The 19556-nt window shown below is 46.1% G+C and overlaps 1 protein-coding gene across 1 annotated transcript in view; it reads left to right on the top strand.

Moving 5' to 3' along the window:
• Lnx2 (ligand of numb-protein X 2) overlaps nt 1-18402 on the top strand; it is a 60803-nt gene extending 42401 nt beyond the window's left edge. Inside the window, exons 4-10 of the mRNA XM_028779747.1 lie at nt 378-577; nt 4766-5134; nt 6692-6826; nt 7632-7809; nt 11610-11841; nt 15582-15740; nt 16705-18402. Of these exons, the coding sequence (XP_028635580.1) occupies nt 378-577; nt 4766-5134; nt 6692-6826; nt 7632-7809; nt 11610-11841; nt 15582-15740; nt 16705-16840 (1409 nt within the window). The 3' untranslated portion in view covers nt 16841-18402. The remainder of the gene's footprint in view (nt 1-377; nt 578-4765; nt 5135-6691; nt 6827-7631; nt 7810-11609; nt 11842-15581; nt 15741-16704) is intronic.
• The last annotated feature ends 1154 nt before the right edge of the window (nt 18403-19556 follow it).

The following is a 19556-nucleotide window of genomic DNA, read 5'->3' as shown; positions in this document are numbered from 1 at the left end:
CAGAACTCATTTTCTCTAAGAAACCATAAGTCATCCTCCATGTTCCTATGTTTCTTGACATGTCTGTGACACTTTTCGCCCCTTACCACTCAGTGCAATTGTGTCCTTTTCTCTGCTCCTCTGGGGTTATTCACCAGACCACAGCGTTTTGTTTTGTTTTGTTTTGTTTTCCTACAGCCTTACACTATCTGTTCTTGGTTCTCTGTTAGTGTGTGGTCCCTAGTACATAGTAATTATTTACTGGTGCGCCTGTGGAAGGAGAAACTTTGGCTGATGTGAACCGTGTTTTATTGGCATAGTCATTGTTCATCTACCAGATCCTGTGTTGAGCTGCAGAGTCTCTGAACGCAAACACTGTTCTCTCTTTGACTTGGCAGCTGTACAGCAGCCGCTTAGTTTACCAGAGGGAGAGATCACCACCATTGAGATCCACCGTTCTAACCCGTACATCCAGTTAGGAATCAGCATTGTGGGCGGCAACGAGACACCACTAATCAACATCGTCATTCAGGAAGTCTACCGGGATGGAGTCATCGCCAGAGATGGAAGGCTCCTTGCTGGAGACCAGATTCTTCAGGTAACAGCTCCACTACAACTTAGACAATTGTGATGTTGTAGAAACTGAATTATAGAAAAGTTAGTTTTGCTGGTTTTGTGTGTGTCTGTGTGTGTGTGTGTGTGTGTGTGTGTGTGTGTGTGTGTGTGTGTGTTGAGCCAGGGTCTTACTATGAAGCTCTGACTGGCCTAGATCCTGATAATGTAGATCAAGTTGGCCACAAATTCAGTTACCAGCCTCTGCCTCCTGTATCTGGAGCTAATGGTCTACACCACCATACCCAACTATTTTCTTCTCTCCCTTTAATTCCAGTCTTATGTGTGATTGAGCGCTTGGTGTGGGGCTCCCTGGCGTGTGGGACACTGGACACATCTGGCTTGGACTCTTTGGCTATTCTAGGGCCACCACTGACCAGGCTACAATTTTCTTTCCCATTGGTTCTATTTCATACCCAGCTTTTTTGTCTATCTCGTCCCTGCATGTCTGACTGGTCCTTCCATTCCTTGATGGCCAGACAGTAACAGACAGACCTCCCCAGCACTGATTGGTGATGATAATTTTTTGCCCCATCCTGGGAATTCAACCCAGGGCTGTACACATGCTAGGCAAGCACTCTGCCACTGAGTTACACCTCAGCCTGAGTTAAACAAGTTTGTAGTGCAGAATGTTGGGTAAATTCAGAACAGTCATTCCCTGATGCCCTGCCAGCATCCAGCTCTGGGTGTTCAGTCACTGCTGTTGTCTCCCAGAGTACTGCCTTTAGGAAGAAAACAGGTGTTCTCCCCAAAAGCACTAGCAGACCAAATATTTTTCTATAATTAGAAGACATTACAGAAAGGACGGGGACAATGTGTGTCCTGTTTCATAGGAAAGCTGCCCTGGCCATTCGAGTCCCTGTGATTTAAAAAAAAAAAAAAAAAAGATAATTTCTATGAGAAAAATATTCATGAACGAGAGAAAGACTGTCTTCTCAGAGCTCAAGCACAAGACCGTCTCCCTCGACCCCATTTCATCCTTTGCTGTGATCCTTCAAGGCCTCCTGCCTCTCTCTTTCCCTTGTACCTCTCCAATCTAGGCACCACTTCATTCCTGTTTGAGTGCAGCACTCCTTCCGGGATCCTCCTCCCGCTCGCCTCCCTGACTCCAGGTTGTTCATGTCCAGGGTGATGCTGCTCTGACCCTCATTGCCAGCAGCAGTCACAGTCTAAGCTCCTCTTGCAACCTTGCAACTTTTTAAAAATTTTTTCATGACTATTTCTCTGTGTAGCCCTGGCTGTCCTGGAACTCACTCAGTAGACCAGGCTGGCCTCAAGCTCAGAGATCTGCCTGCCTCTGCCTCCCTAGTGCTGGGATTAAAGGCATGCACCACCACTCGACTGCAGCCTCACTTCCTAATCAGAGTTCTTCCCTACAGTGCTCCAGGCACCATACTGGCTGCTAGAGATACATTTTAAAACTAAAAGTCTGTCCTGCCCTCATAGAACATCTCTTCCCATTGGAAGGTTGAGCATCCTGCCTTCTTGCGGGAAACCAACTCTTCTCTCCTCAGCTGCTCTCAAGCTGTGCTCCAGTCTGTGTGCTCTCAGGCTGTGCTCCGGTCTGTGTGCTCTCAGGCTGTGCTCTGGTCTGTGTGCTCTCCTCTGCAAACTGTCCAACCGTTCTTCCCACACTGACTCCATTCCCTTGGTTTCTTGATCACACTTCTGTGCATGATCCACCACACTAAGTAAGGTGCTTCTGCAGTTTAACTGTGTGCACAGTCTTTCTCCAGTAGCTGCAACAGTACCCAGTGGTCTAGTTTGTGGTTCAGATTAGTCACGGTATGACAGGGAAGACATTCAGTTGGTCCAAAGAGCACCAGAAGGGTGAACTTGGCTGTGACATCCTGTTGAGAATAGTCGTCTCCTGTAGCAAAACAAGCCTGCAACCTCTAGGAAGAGAGGAATGTGTAGACCTGGAACAGAAGAGGCCAGGTTTTGGGCAGCGGATGGGGTTTTCACTGGGGATCTGCAGCGTTGGTGTGTCCGTCCCCTTGACCAGGTTTTCTCTTTAGTCCTCACGCCCTGGCAGGCCACTGGTGTGGCTGACACAGACTGAACTTCAAATTGCTTTTGGAGTTCGGCTTCTGATCTACTGTTTGCATGTACTGTATCTTTTCTGTCATTTTATGTGTTCTCTGGCTGCACAAGGCTGGTCCACACTGAGGACACTTGGCCTGTGCTCACTCCTGTTTTCTAACTCCTGTCCTGCATTTACAGTCTTAAAGCTAAGCTGTTTCCAGCTACACTCCTCCCATACAGCTTGACACCTTGTCTTTACTGCAGCCCCACCACCACCATGGGGCCTTTCTAGCAGTAGTTTTAAGTGTATACTTTTGTCTTTTTTTTTTTTAAACAAAGTGTGCCAATTTGAAAATCCCCATGCAATAAGGTGGTTCATTACAGACTAGTGGCCACACTGTAGTTTTATCTTAGTAAACATGCAGTTAACGGGAATAACTAGACTTTTCCATACTAAAGTACACGCACGCGCACGCGTACACACACATTCAATGCAGTAGTATCTTTACAAAGGGAACCTGTGTTCTCACAGTTTTTGCTCCTCTTCAGAGATTCAAATGCAGCCTTTGAGCAATTTTAGAGGGAAAATGCTGCTCATTATAAGTTACGTCAATGTTACTGAAAGTGATACAGCTTCTAGAACATTAAAAGTAAATATTTTTGGTTGGATTGGAAACATCAGTGACTTACATAGTGTTGGTTAACAAACAAAGGCCATGTTTAGTCAAAATGCATGATAGCGCTTACTGTTTGTGCTCTTTGTACAAAATCAAGAAACAGTCTGTTGCACTCTGTTCTGAATCTCACTGACAGCCATCCATGCATTCTTGGAGGAGTCTTTTCAAAGTTGGGTACCCCCAGCCTGCTCAACAGAGAAAGCAGCTGCGTGCTTGTGTATGGCTGCAGAGCAGAGCGGGGTTTCAGCCCTCATTTTATCCTTTGTGGCTATCTGAAGCTGGGAAATGTGGACACAGTAGTATCAGCTCACAGCAGAACCACTGAAATGATGATGGACCCAGGGGTCCTGTCGGCCAGGGTTTCTGGAACATCCTTGGAGTTCTGGTCTCAGTCCAGTGTTATCAATTCTGTCAGTGTCTTAGAATTGCTGCTGCTTGCACAAATGTTATAAACATGGGACAATAGAAAGCTCGTCTGTGATGCCTGCAGATTGGATGACTGGGTTTTAAAAGGTATCCATAGACTAAAATCAACAAAATTCAAGGCAGTACTGTTCAAAACTGTCAAACTCAGAAAATAAGCAAATACTCCAAATTCAAAGAGATCTAACTGCCCATCCGAGATAGATACGAAGAGGAAAGCCTTTTGTGTAGAGCCTCTCGGGTTCCTGATGGTCACATTCCTAACTTAGAGCTCTCCCATTAGAGGTGTTCAGGCAACATTGGTTTTTATCTCTGATGGATTCAGAGAACTCTAATTGTGATAAATACGAAAATTATACTCACCTCCTAGGTGGATAATTGAGGCTGGACTATTTTCCTAAGTGATATGTTACATGTTCAAAGATCAGTCACTGTAATTGTATCAGGGCTGTACATTCTAATGAGTACATGAATATTGAATTACACTTAGCATATTAAATATGCATTATATGTGTATGCTGATAATTAGAGTGGAATTGTAATTATATACTTTAAAAGTCACTCAGAAGGTGCAACTTTTTAAGAAATAAAATGATTTATTTTGTCTAAAGTAAGTGTGTTTCATTAGGCAAAGCAGCTTTGAAATCCAGGAACTTGAGCCTGCGAGCCTGTGAGCTACAGAGCTGTGTTTGATATGGGCTTGCCTGCCGGGATGTAGCCTGCTCCCTCTCACAGTGGCCCTGGGAAGTAGAGTGGACCCTGAGGAGGCAAGTTCCATGTCCCTCCGAGGTTACCAATAAACAGCTAGCAAAGCCAAGGGCTGTAATCCCAGAGTGTCATCGACATCTGTGTCCCTAACTACTACTCAGCACTGTGCTGTAGTTCATTTTAAATTCTCGGCTGTAAGAGTCTCAGAGGCCTTTTCATTGTAGGTAAGGGACCCTGTAGCATTTTCTCCATATTGCTTTCCTTAGACGTCTCTGCAAGTTAGGAATGTAAAATTTTGTAATGCACTAGTCATAGGAGTTTTGTTTGTCTGTTTGTTGTAGGTCAACAACTATGACATCAGCAATGTGTCCCATAACTATGCCCGGGCCATACTTTCCCAGCCCTGCAGCACGCTGCATCTGACAGTGCTGCGGGAGAGGCGCTTCGGCAGCCGTGCAAACAACCATGCCGATGGCAGTGTGCCGCGGGACGAGGTCTTCCAAGTGCTACTCCACAAACGTGACTCCGCAGAGCAGCTCGGCATTAAATTAGTCCGAAGGACAGATGAGTCAGGTGTTTTCATTCTTGACCTCCTGGAAGGGGGATTGGCAGCGCAGGATGGCAGGCTCAATAGCAATGACCGGGTGCTGGCCATCAACGGACATGACTTGAAGCACGGGACCCCAGAGCTTGCTGCCCAGATTATTCAGGTCAGTGCCCAACACTGAGCCTGGATCATCACACAGCCATGTCTGTTTTCATTGGTGCATAACCAGGGCCAGCAATGTTTCTTGGGAAAATCAGACATGGTTATCTAAAAAGTAGTCTTCAAAATCCACACTGTTATATATAACGTCCCTAAATAGAGCCGTGTGTGTGTGTGTGTGTGTGTGTGTGTGTGTGTGTGTGTTCTGTTTATTTTAGGGTATTGTTGTTGACTGTTTTCCTGGAGCCTGTGCTCCCATGTACTTTGGAGCATCTGTACAGTATAAACACCTCAGCTTTACATCATTTCTAGAGAGCAGGGGTTCACTTCAACCAATAAGTTTGTCAAAGCAGTTTTCAAGGACAGTTGAAATACTGGTTTGGTGCTCTCAGTATTAACAGTAATGACAATGAGTGTATAAGAAAGGCCAGTAGCCACTTGACAGTCTCCACAGTGTGACGTAGTAATCAGAGCTCAGCGTTGTGAACAGCAGGGTTCTGTGACCTCAGCATTTACCTCTTAGACCCTGGAGATGCTGCTGATGTGGAGAATGACTTATAGTACAATATCAACACTGTTTATCACTTACTTTCCAATTGAACAGAAAATTAGGCATTTTTTATATTAAATTTAATTTTGCATGTATGTGCATGCATGTGTACAAGTGTGTGTGTATGTATCTGTGCATGTTTGTGTATATGTATGCATGTACGTGCATGTGCATGTACCTGTGCCTGTGTGTGCCTTCCATGGTGCACACAGAGATCAGAGGACAGCTGCAGTAGCTGGTTCTCTCCTTCTACTGTGGAGGTCCCAGGGATTGAACTTAGATCATCAGGCATTGCAGAAAGTCTCTTACCTGCTGAGCCACCTTTCCATCCCATGAAGGCATTTCTTAACATTGTTAATTTTAGTCACAGGCAAGGATTCTACTTCCTCTCACAGTTTCTTAAAGCAGACTGTCAGATCTTCCGTAGGAATAATAGTAAAGTTGGGGGTTGTGGTGATGACTGAACAGAAGCATTGGGTGATTCAGATGTACTTTAAAAAGCAAGGGCAACACGACCTTAGGTGTAATGTGTGTATGAACCTTCACTCGGACAGCAGGCTTCTATGTTTAAACGGTAGCTACCAGCCTTCAAATAATTTAAAGTCTTACTGTTGTTAAATCTATAAACTGATACAAAAGAATTTAACTCTTAAAGACCTGTGTGTGTGTATGTCTCTGTGTGTGTCTGTATGTGTATATGTGCCTGTGTGTTTATGTGTGTGTGTGTGTGTTTCAGTGTAAAAGGTTTGAAAATATTAGCCTGTGACCCTCCTGCCACTAGGTAGTGACTGCCCATGAGGCTTTGGTGAGGGGACTAACAAGTACACAGAAAATTACAGTGTCCCCAGGCATTGCACGATGGTAGTGTTCACTGGCCTGAGGCAGGAGCCTCTAGCCTTGGGTTACTCAGTGAGACCCTGCCTCGATGAGAGAGAAGAGAATGGGTTTCACTAGCGATCTTTAAGCCACAGACATCATTTGTGACAGGTAGTGATGAGTTGTCTTCTCCAGGCCAGCGGAGAGAGGGTGAACTTAACAATTGCCAGACCAGGGAAGTCCCAGCCCAGCAATGGCAGCCGTGAGGCTGGAGCACACAGCAGCAGTCATGCTCAGCCACCTTCGCACAGCCGACCAAGCTCACACAAGGTGAGAGTGGTTCTCCTTCGATCCCTGTCGCCCTCTAAGGATCACTGTTACACTGATAAGGTGTAAGTAAGCCTTTGTGTATGCCTGCCAGTCATAATGCAGTGTAAAGTTGGTTTTTTTGTTGGTTGGGTTTTGTTTGTTTTTTTGTTTTAAGCCTGAAGTGCAGGCTTGTCGTTCTGTTGGAAAGCTGAACCTAGGTGTTTGGGGTTCAGAATCTGAGAGTAGCCTCCCACATCAGCTACTGTAGTTTCTTGTCAAGGAGGCTTCCTCTGTCCCATGATTGACAAGAAGTGCCCTCCAGGATAATCCATGTTAGTGCTACTTGTAAGCAGGTTCTTCCCGGATTGCCTGTTTAAATGTGATCATCAGTTTTATGATTAAAAATAAATCATGAAAACGTGGTAAAGTCTGTGGTTAGTAGTTAGGCATGTTGTCTATAGTAACAGAATTAGCTGTGTGAACACTGAGGCTGGGAATCTTAAGGTTTGATAGCACATGGACAGTGTGTTTTTATGGTATTAAAATCCCCATTTATTGGCTGGGCAGTGGTGGCACACATCTTCAATCCCAGCACTCAGGAGACAGAGGTGGATGGATCTCTGTGAGTTCAAGGCCAGCCAGAGTTCCAGGTAAATCAGGACTACATAGTAAGACCCTGTCTCAAAAACAAAGAGCTTCGGTCCTCATTTAGGAGTAAGGCATAACGTCCCTTTATAACCACCCAGAACTGTCACCTTGTTTGCCTGTCTTCCTCGGCTGCATGTTGTTAATTATTAATTACCCAAGACCTTCCCTTGTACCGTAGGACCTCACTCGGTGTGTCACATGCCAGGAGAAGCATATCACTGTAAAGAAGGAACCGCATGAGTCCCTTGGGATGACGGTTGCTGGGGGCAGAGGGAGCAAGAGTGGTGAACTGCCCATCTTTGTGACCAGCGTGCCACCCCACGGCTGTCTTGCTCGAGATGGCAGGATCAAGAGAGGTAAGACAGGGTCCTGGAAGTTCAGCCAGGTCCCATCTCAGAAGTACAGTCACATTTTTAAGGAGTAATTACTGTGTTTCATGTTAAACTCGACTTTTAACAATCTTTTAAGGTGTCCTTGTATATAAAACATAGTGTTTTTCTGTAAGGTTAGGAATTAACCCTGATGATGGTTCAAGACTCTGCAGTTACTCAGACTGTTGGCTTGTTTTTATCTTGGAAAAGAGCCTCTGAGATTCTTTCACCTCCAGCCATGGCAAATAATGCTGAAGGCCATGTTACTAAAATACAGCACGGGTTATAATAAAGTGTCCAGGGCCAGTGCCAGTGTGATGGCCGAGCAGGTAAAAGCATCCAAGGCGGATGACGTGAGTTCTGTCCCCAGAACTCAACAAGGAAGACAAGAGATTCCGAAGGTTGCCCTCTGACCTCATGCAGACATCATGGCTAGTGTGTCAAGGACTCGAGAGAAAGGGGGCAGAGGACAAAGCTCGTTTCAGAGATTTGACTTCTTCACATTTCACGTTCCTTCTCAAGCCTGTTAAGGAAAACATAAAGTTGAACAATGTTGTTGTGATAGAATAGCAGTCTCTGCTGATGAGGTTCATATGGGAAGAAAATTGAAGCTGAAAAGTTATTTCCCCAGGAACGAGGGTAGGCTTCCACCCCAGCCTCACAATGGCTAGCTCACAGTGAGTTTAAGACCTGACATAAGGCTAAAGGACATGTGAGAAGCCCACATGCGAAGTCTTGTACCTATAATTAGGCAGCAATGTCTTAGGTAACCCACAGAGTGGGGAAAACATTTACAAGTCCTACATTATGTAACGTGTACATGGCATATCAAGGAATTGTAAAGAACTTTTCCAAATCAGTTAAAACCATAAATTACCTAATTTAGGGACAGAAATAGGCATTTCTCCCAGGAAGGTAATCACATAGAATACCGCTCACCACAACTGCTTACCAGAGGCAGGGTTCAGATGCCCTCAGACTGCTCTAAAGTGTCTTAGGGCATGGTAGTGCTGCTTTGTGGCCAGTACTAAAACCCACAGCGCTGGGCGTGTATTTCAACAAGGCTACTATTTTTTCTTAAGTTACTTGGCCAGTTATAGAATTCGGTGACAGTTCAGTTCCTTCTTGGGTTTTGTTGTGGCGCATGCATGTGGAACGACTTCTAAGTTTGTTTGTTTTTTTTGAATTCACAGCTGTTTGTTTATTTTTGTAATGCTCTCAGAAATTGAGTTATACAAAATAACAATCCAAACCCCACCTTTCCTCAAGGACTATACAAAAGGATTGGTTTTGTGACAGCCACTCCTTCACTAATAAGTGGCTCCCAAGTCAAGCTATTGTGGTCAATATGTTCTCGCTACGTGCTCTGCCCTCAAGATTTGCGCTCTGCCTCCAGATGCCCCGCCACCTCTCCAGGCTGCACCAAACAATGAAAGCTAACAGGGACATCGGTGCCCTAGACTGCAGTGGGCTCTGAGCATAGGTTCACAGGCCAAACGTTCTGCACAACAGCAAAAATAAACCAAACACCTGATACAGAATTCACATAGGAAGTACAATGAAGAGAAAAAGAACCACAGACTCACAGCTTAACAAGCTCCAGGTCCTATGTTCTCTCTATCCATTAAGAAGTCCAGCTGTCTGAGCATCATAAACATGGTGACTTTTTTTGCTGAGCCTATAAAAAAAAAATTAACTATTTCCCCTTAACATAATAATGAATGTGTAACTTAAAATGACATACAAGGTCTTATTATTTATTCATTCATTCATTCATTCATTCATTCATTCATTCTTCTCTTGCGCAAGTCATTCCAACCAAAGTTTTCCCTTCCTCCATTCTTCCCAGTTCCTCTCCCTGCCTCACCCAGATCCACCCCTCCATTTCCCTTCAGAAAAGAGCAGGCCTCCCAAGGGGTAGCAGCCAAACACAGCCTAAGAAGATCCAGTAAGACTAGGCACAAAGCCCTCATATCAGGGCTGGGCGAGGCAACCCAGTCAGAGGAAAAGGGCCCCAAGAGCAGGTAAAAGAGTCATAGAAACCCTGACTCCCACTGTTAGGAGTCCCACAACACCACCAAGCCAGGCAACCATAACATATGCAGAGGACATAGAGCGGACGCATGCAGGCCCTGTGATTGCCACTTCAGTCACTGTGAGCCCATATGGGCCCTGCTTAGTTGATTCTGTGGACCTTGTTCTCCTGGGGTCCTCCATGCCTCTGGCTCCTACAATTCTTTCTGTCTCTCTTCCTTGGGGTTTCCCGAGCTCCATGGGAGAGAGACCTGATGGACGTCTCCAATTTGGGCTATCTCTCCGCCTAATGTTTGGCTGTGGGTCTCTACACCTGTTCCCATCGGCTGCTGGAGGAAGCTTCTCTGATGACAACTGGGCTAGGCACCCATCTGCAGTTGGGCGGCTGGAGTAGCCTCTCCCAAGTTTTCAATAATGAGAATCTGTTGCTTTCACAATTTCAAAGATTAGCCAGGTGATGGTGGTGCATGCCTTTAGTCTCAGCACTTGGGAGGCAGAGGCAGACAGATCTTTGAGTTCGAGGCTAGCCTGGTCTACAGAGTGAGTTCCAGGACATCCAAGGCTACACAGAGAAACCAAACCAAAACCAAACCAAAGTGAAATCTGAAAGATGGATGATGATTAAAGGGGAGGCTTTCTGTCGCCGTTACAGCACAGGAGCACTGCCCGATGGCTCTGACCCTTCCTAGCCGTTACAGCACAGGAGCGCTGCCAGACGGCTCTGACCCTTCCTAGCCCATCTGTAAGAGGAGACGCATTGTCACCAGCCTGCATAGATCAAAGACACACTCTGCTTATTTTACTTATAAGCCCTAAGCCTAGGTTGGGCTAACTTATTCCCCAGCCACATGTCCCTCATCACTTGCTGTTTCTCCTGGCCACATGCTCATGGTCTATCTCCTCTCATGGCAGTCTCCTCCTCCATGTTCTTTCTTCTCCTCCCTTTGGTCTCTCCTGAGACTCTTCACTCCATCTTCAAGTCCCACCTTTCTCCCTCTGCCCGATCACCGGCTCTGGCTGGCCTTTCATTGACCAGTTACATTGGGGAGCAAGGTTCACATAGCATCACTTGGTGTACGTGAGGATCTGCTCATGGGGGCAACCATGTCTTAGGGACCAGTGTTTAGCGTTTGAATATATAGCAGCGTCAGACCAACCCACTACACTTGTATCTTTTAATAATCCCTGTGCCTCCTTTGTATTGTTTTATTTTATCTTATTTCATTTAACTTGGGAGACCAACAAACTTGTTGTTCCCCTTCAACCAAGGGAAGAAGATGTTCAAATCATGTTTCATTTCACTAAGTGCCCGAGGGTGACTGCTCTCATAGTCTGGCATGTGAGCCCTGAGCAGGGCTGCTTCTGTATATAAAATAGAATCTGTTAAAAAGTTATTTCTAGGGGCACAGGAGCAGATAGTTAGGTGTTCAGAAAGAAGTGTAGAGCTCTCTAAAGCTCAAGAGAGAAGCGGCATGCTCACCGTGTGCACAGCTATGCAGGTAGTGATTCAGACTCAGGGACCCACAAGGTGCTTCAACCAGTTTGTTCTCTGCAGTCTGGCCTTGTTTGACTTTTGAGCTATTTTAGAACATTTTCTGTGAGTTGTCCTCGGGAGTCCAGAAAAGTACAAGGACGTAAAAACCCATCTCCACCCATCGAGGCTCTTGAGCTGTCCCGTCGAGGCAAGCAAGCCCTTCTGGGAGTCAGGTGGCACTCTGGTCACGCACTCTTCTGCCTTCCCACCCGCACAGGTGACGTGTTACTGAACATCAATGGCATTGACCTGACCAATCTAAGTCACAGCGAGGCTGTGGCCATGCTGAAAGCCAGCGCTGCATCTCCGGCTGTCATCCTCAAAGCCCTGGAAGTCCAGATAGCCGAGGAAGCAGCCCAGGCCACCGAGGAGCAGCCAAGCACTCTCAGTGAGAATGAGTACGACGCCAGCTGGTCCCCGTCCTGGGTTATGTGGCTCGGGCTGCCAAGGTACCAAGAGCTCAGTTTGTTGTCTCACAGAATGGTCATGTTTTAATGTTTATCAGTTACACAGTTAACTCTCCCGGTGCATAGAAAGGACATTAATTAGGTAAAGTACACTGAATTATAAAAGCAAAAAAAGTTTTAGGTAGATTTAGTAACAACTAAACTAAACGTATTTGTATCTTCTTGTAAAAAGAAGACAATTCCCATTAAGGAGGGGATTTTTTGTTTATTGTTTTTTGTTTTTGTTTTGTTTTGTTTTGAGGGGGACAGAGAGTGCACTTGTACACAGGCTGAGATTATAGGCACACACCATCCTGGCTTTTCTGTTTGGGCTCTGGGGATCCAGATTCAGATCCTCACACTTGGGCAGGAGGCATTTACCTCTGAACCAGCTTTCCTTGAATAGGCAGAATTTTGAGTTTCTGGGGCAGGATCTCACTCTGTAGCCCAGGCTAGCCAGGAACTTATGATCATTTTATAAAAAGGCAGTTAGAACTCAGTCTATATTGAACAAAGGAAACATGACCAGCAAGATGCTCTCTGGCTGGCTGATGGGGACCAGGGAAACATTGGAGCATCCCTTGGCACCCCAGGCTGCTTGCCTTTCTCCAGATAGCTGATGCTGGTGCTGAGATAGGAAGAGTGTGTTGCTGTGTTTATTTGTGTCTAAAGTAACTTAGATTCTCATTATCTATAAAAAGCATTGTGAAGCATATTTGACTATTAGCCAAGTATGAAGCTGAGGGTTCTTAAATAAAAATAAACCAGAAAAATGCACCAGTCTCTGAGTCATCTGCCTCCTGTGGAGTAACTTACAGCGAGGAGTGTTCACACACACTGTATGCTTCGTGAAGAACTGTCACACGAAGAACAGCAAGCACGGCATACGGGACATACGGATTGGGCTTATTTGCTCCTAACCCAGCTTCCAGGCTTCTTCCCATGAGCTTTTGTTGGTTTTGTTTCTTGTTTTTTAACCCCAAGGCCTAGAAGTGATGTCTTACAGACATGGCAGGACCTTGCGGAGTGGGATTGATGACAGCAAAAGTGACCTTACTGTGTCATGCATGTTTATCAATGCCCCAGACCTGGGATTCAGAGGCTGGAGAGAGGGCCCCTGGTGTGGTTCCCAGCACCCCAGTGGCCGCTCACAACTGTCTGCAGGTTCGGAGGATACAGCACCCTCTTCTGGTCCCCATTGGCACTGTACATGTATGGCACATATACATACATGTAGGAAACAGCCATTTACATGGAATAATAGTGAATCCTTTTTGAAACCAGGCATAAAGGATTACTGTCCAAGTGCTGCAGAGCTACTGTCTGAACTGGAGACTAGAACTCTTGTTCAGCTGGTTCCTGGGTAGTCAGGTTCATCCGAAAGTGCTTAACAGAAGGCGCTGGACGCTGGAGACAAAGGCAGCCTTTGTTAACCTGAGGCCAGCCTGCTCTACATAGTGAGTTACAGGACAGCCAGGACTATTCCGTGGGATTCTGTCTCAAAAAACAAACAGCAAAAAAGAGGATAGAAGCTGTTTGCCCAAACTATGGGGGTTCAGTGCGTTGCCTCCGACAGTGGGTCAGTCAGAGTAGTGACCTCCTGGGAAATCTCATGGCCCTGCTGCCGCCTTTAACTATCTTTGTGCCAGCCTGGTCTGGGGGCTGCGTGTTCTCACTGTTGTTCATAGTGTTTTATGGCATGCCAGACACCAGGCATAGCAAGAAAGGATTTGTGTCGTCTGTATGTGCATGTGTGTGTATGTTTGTGTCTGTATGTATCTGTGTGTTTGTATCTGTTTCCATCAGTGTATGTGGTGTGAGGGTGTGTGTGTGTGTGTGTGTGCAGGAGCACAACTGTGTGTAGTATGTAGAGGCTGAAGATCAACATCCTCTGTCTTCCTTGACCACCCTCCACCTTTGCTTTTGAGGTGGCATCTCTCACTGAACCATTTGGCTAGACTGGTAGCCAGTGATCTTTTGGGGTCTCCCTAGCTCTGCTGCCTCTCCTCCATGCCCCAGCACTGTGATTGCAGATGTAGGTTACTCCTTGTACTGCTTTTTTTTTTAATGTAGGCTCTGGGAACCAAACTTGGTTACAAACTTGTAGCTTACACGGCAAGAACTTAAGCAACTGAGCCAACCCCTCTGCTCAGGAAGGATTTTGGACGAGTGATAGTATAGTAAGACATTTTTGAGCTTAGCTGAATGGATACCTACCTGTAAGTCAGGCTGTTGTGTGGGCTGTGAGTTCCCCTGCACTGCCTTGCTACAGCAGACGCTGGCCTGCTTGCTCTAAAGGATACAGAACTGCAAAGGTGACTGCACTGTCCTGAGAATCTGAGCCAGTGGCGAGGCTTCAGTGCTTGCCAGAAGCCTCTCTAGAAGCTCCCACCCATGAGCTAAGAGTTCTGGCACCATGCTGCTTTATAAACCCAGCTCTGTTAGGACGTTATAGTGGATTAAAAAACAGAAAGCCATGCCCTTGATATTGTATTAGTCCATGTCATGACAAACATCTGACAAAAGCCACATGAGGAGGAGAAAAGTTTCCTTCACAGTCTAGTCCTCTGGCCATCGTGACAGGGTAGTGCTGAGCTCTGAGGGAGGGACCCAAGGCAGATAGTCACATGACATCCTGAGGCAGCAGAGGTGACTACTGGTGCTCAGGACACCTTCTCTTTGTCCCTTTTTATTCAGGGTGGGACCGTGGGATGGTGATATCCACATTCAGGGTGGATCTTCCCCGAGATGTGTCTCCCAGGTAATTCCTGACCCAGTCAGGTTGATGATGAAAATCACTGCATATCTGATTTCAGTTCATACTAAAGACTTTTATTAGAAGGATTTCACTTTGTTTATTTTTAAGCTCTTACTTGCTGCTTTTCCCAGACTCATAGACCTCTAGTCATACAGGTGTATTATGTCCCCTCCCTCCTTGGTTAGCACTCTCCAAACCATAAATAGACAGCACTTTGCCTGTAGCATCTCTGTGCTCATGGAGAACAAGAATGTGTTTGTTAGAGTCTCCTGTAAAGGTGTGAGTCCTTGTAGGTGCAAGGGTTGCGGGGGGAAAACATCAGCCCCTCCTGTAAATTAAAGCACTGCCCTGTAGCATGCTTCCAGAAAGGGCCACCATCCAAATTTCCCTCTGTCCCCTCTTCTCTCCCTTTTCCTCCTCTTCTCTTATTTTTGGGGCACTGGGGATTACCTAGGATCTCGCGGTTCTAGCCTGAGCTACCTCCTGCACAGCCTTGTACCCCACTGCCTGCCACCCCTCTGCCGGGAACAGCAGTACTGCCTCCGTCATGCCCTTGGTAGGTGCAGTTAGTTCTAGAATCGAGGTGCCATTGACAGTGCTGTGAACAGTACCAGTGCATGATCTCTGTGCAAATGTCTAAGGTATACTTGGCAGCCAGGCTGACTTAACCTTCCTCCATGTGTTCATGTCTCCACTTGGCAAGAGAAGCCTAAGGAAAGCTGGAGAAAGCAAGCCTGTCTCGGGATACATCCGTGCTGGGGAATGGCTTGTCAAACTAATAACACAGACAGGGCCAGTACAGCTTGCCTAGCACTTGTGGGAGCCTAGGTCTGATCCCTAGTGCACTTGCGTGGACACACACACACACACACACACACACTAATCATGCAGTTGGAGGGAGTTAAGCTAGCCTGTGTATCTCTTGTGTGTGGCAAAGTTGAACAGAGCGGGAAGCCTCCATGTTCGATCTCTGCTGTTTTCACAGTGCCCTTCATAGCTGTCACGATATAGTCTTACGAAGAAGCTACTTGGGAAGCTGGGGCTTCAGTATCGTGGGCGGATATGAAGAGAACCACACCAATCAGCCTTTCTTCATTAAGACCATCGTCTTAGGAACCCCTGCCTACTATGATGGAAGATTGAAGTAAGTGTCCTTCTCATAAATGATGTAGATCGTGTGTATCATACCACACATGCTCTAACTCAGAGTTCAGCTCTCACGCCTGCTCTCTGTTGTGTAAATAGAGTGTTATTTCTACACAGCCGCGCTCATTCATGTGCTGGCTGTATGTGTCTACTTACAGTCCCTCTGTACTGGAGACTGTACGGACGGGCCACAGGAAAAGTCTGCTAATCCCTCAGTGAGTCTGAGGCTATTGCTTTTACCCTTCCTGCCCTTGGAGCTATATTACATTTGTCTAGACCAGATCTGAACCCAAGTCGTCTAATTGAGTGTGCTGGGGAATGACAGTGGCCTCCGAGCACTTCCCATACAGCTCCTGCAGGGCTCATCCTGCCACCAGATGAATCCAGCTCATGTTTCCTGAGGCTCCATGCCTGCCTGACTTAGTGTTCATGTGAAGTCTATGAATGGGCAACCATACAGTGTCTCACGGGTAGTGAGGATTCAACAAATGGATGACTGTGGCCCACCTTAGAGCCGGCAGGCCCACCACTGAGAGCTGTGTGTTTTCTTATTTAATGGGTGTGTGTAGTGTATGCACATAAGTACCGGTACCCATGAAGGCATCAGATCCCCTGGAACTGGAATTATAGACAGTTGTGAACTGCTGGGGACCAAGCCCAGGTCCCTGAAAGAGCGAGTACTCATGCCATGAGCCGTCTCCCCAGCCTTGACTTGGTCCTGTTTAGAGAAAAGGACTCACAAGCGAAGTTATTCTTCATGTCCTTAAGTCCAATTATAGGAAGGTTGACTTGGGTGAGTTTTGATTGGTAAAGGAGACTCCAGACATTTCTCAATTGATAATACTCCTGCCCGGTGACAGTTAACCAGAGCTAACTGATCTTGATGCTGAACCACTAGGACTGTGTCTATGATGCCGTTGCGATAATGGCACTAACTCTGCTCCTGACTGTGTTTTTGTCAGGTGTGGAGACATGATTGTAGCCGTCAATGGCCTGTCGACTGTGGGCATGAGTCACTCTGCTCTGGTTCCCATGTTGAAAGAACAGAGGAACAAGGTCACTCTGACAGTCATCTGCTGGCCTGGCAGTCTCGTATAAAGTCTTGACGTTGGGTTCCAGTCTCGATTCTTCCTGCAGGCTTGTGAAGGAAGCCCCTCCAGTGTGGCATGTCTACTGGTCAGCAGACACAGGGCCGAAGCACTGGCGTCACCCTGTGTTTCCTCTTTGCTCAGAAATCAGCTCCTGCCAGCCCTGGGGGCTCATATTTCAGATGCTCTCCGCGGGCTGGACGGAAGTGGTTCCTGTGCCTGCAGTAGGTCAGTCATGAACTCAGTTATATTGGCAACTCCTCCATCCGCAGCAACTCCCTGCAGCATCCGCAGCGCTCTCTGACCTGGAAGCAGTGCTGTGAAGGGGCGCATCTTAGCTTTTCCTCACGTTTCATTGGTGCCAACATTTCAAGATTTTTTTATACCATTTATAAAATGACTTTTTGGTTGGTTCTACTGCAATCTTCAGTACTCAAATGAAGACATAAAGCTGACACCCCTGATGAGACTTCTTTTTAAATAATGTACTGTGGTTAAAATAGTAGAGATTCAAAAATAATGCTATTCAAGGAACAGAGCGGCCTGGGAGACGACCTCTGGAGCTGGCAAAGCTGCATTGCCTGGACCAGAAGCACAGGATTCTGTTCAAAAGGAGAAAGCTTTGCTATGAGGAAAAGTTCGGAGATGTTTTTCTAAAAGTCATTTCTAGAGTTTATATTTATCAACAATCTTGTCTGGAGATGTTTTTGTGATTTATGCAGTTGAACTAGGTGATTAAAAAACATTACTTCGTAAACACACACACACACACCACAGCTCAGTTGAAAGGGAGCCTTTGACTTTTGTTCCTGTGTATTTTAGAAGCCCTTAGTTTCCCCAAGAGACCAAAAAGCTCTGGTTTTATTTTTGTTTTTAATCTGAAATAGTAGACTTTAGTTGTTAATATCTTCAGCTGTTGCTCACTAAACTTTCTTTTTCTTTCTTTCTTTCTTTTTTTTAATGTTTTGAAAACTATGTTTGTCCTTTATTCAACACAGACGACCCTCAGACCGCGTAATGAGAAAGTAAATAAGAAGAAAGAGATCTTTACCTGGTTAATATTTGTACTTGAAAAGTTTCATTTAGAAACCTCATTGAGAATCAGAGCTAACGTACACGTGAGCTCAGAGGTGGATGGCATTGATAATCACATGCTGCATGGCCGGGCGAGCCACTTCCTTAGCCAGCACTGCTGGGCTTTGTAGCCATGTCACTGGTTCTTCCAGTTCAATTTATATTAAGAAACCAAACAGGTCTCCCTGTGATAGATAAAGAGTTGACAACTATGGTTGCTACTGGCTTGTTCAGCCCGGAGCTCCCGAGTCACCATCCAGCCAGCCCACCAAGGGAGGGATGTCCCCAGGTGTAGTGCTGCTCTGGGAAAATCGCCTAGGAAGCAACTTGATCCTGAAGTGCAATTGATGTTGAACAGTGTCTCCTGCTCCCCAGATACAGTTTTGTAATCAACCTTGCTACTTTTTAAAGACTTTGTAAAACTTGTCATTTCTCTGGGGGGTGGCCATCTAATAGATATCTGCCACTTTGTTATACATAAAAATACATCTAACCTGGTGGTCTGGTGAATATTTTTTGAGAGAGAGAGAGAGGGGGAGAGGGAGAGGGAGAGGGAGGGATAGAGAGAGAGAGAGAGAGAGAGAGAGAGAGAGAGAGAGATTCTTTCCATATTATTTTTCTCATGCAGGGTCTCTGTAATGGAATTTCTCCCTGATCTGTTACTGTTGAAATATTTGCACTTTGTCAGTTAACCACTTGCAGTTGAATATTTTGATTTGTTCTATGCCTTCAGTTTGCATTCTTCCAGAATTTTTCAGGTCTGTTTACATAAAGGTGTGATGGCCATTCTGGATGGAACTAAATGCCATCTGAGAGCTGTGTCCCTATTCACAGAGCCATGGACAGTCACTGCCTGCTGTACCCGATCCCCTACCCCCCCCCACACACACACCCATCTCGCCCTTGCTCCTGCAGACAGAACACACCACAGAGCCTATGCTGTCTTATGTATCTCCATCCACAGTACCTCTGGTCCTTGGCTGTCCAGTGTGTGGCTACTGAATCCCTAAAGCTTGGCCACGCAGTGTGCTGAGCTAACAGTGTTTGGGATGCACTGGGTTATACTGGGTTACATAGGATACATTATTACCAGTTTCTCTCTTACTTTTTCTAGTGTGACTTACTAGAACCATTTTAAATAATTGAATTGTAATTACATCAGGAGCCTGCCTCATGTGTCCTTGGCACAGCATTCACCGTGTCAGTCAATCCTGACCTGTGGCTTCTGTTTCTTCTACTAGTTAGCCCATTGGCTCTGGGGAGGGTCACTAACTGCCAGGCATCCTCACACTGAGGATGTGTGCTGTCTGACATTTGGTTCTGTCACACTGAACCTTACTGTGTCTTCATTCTATATGAAGCCTCTGGGGGACAGCCCATTGGACTCTTACAACTCCTTCTGTGGCAGATCCACAATGTGACTCGCCTAGAATATAGACCAGTACTCTCCCTACAAAGAGTGACCAGAGGCAGTCCAGGAGTTGACAGTGTGTTCCAGCCTGAAGGAGCAATTTCATAAAAGGCCAGGATTTTATGAACAGCCTCACATTGCCCAGGTTCTGAGAGTGAAAGGTCACTAATATAAGTTTTCCTTCCCTAGCAAGGGAGCATGTAGTTTGACAGACTACACACACCAGCTTTTGAACTTCATT

Source organism: Grammomys surdaster, unplaced genomic scaffold (assembly GCF_004785775.1).
Source record: "Grammomys surdaster isolate TR1022 unplaced genomic scaffold, NIH_TR_1.0 362, whole genome shotgun sequence".
NCBI classification, from domain to species: domain Eukaryota; kingdom Metazoa; phylum Chordata; class Mammalia; order Rodentia; family Muridae; genus Grammomys; species Grammomys surdaster.
This window is presented reverse-complemented; position numbering and strand designations above follow the sequence as displayed.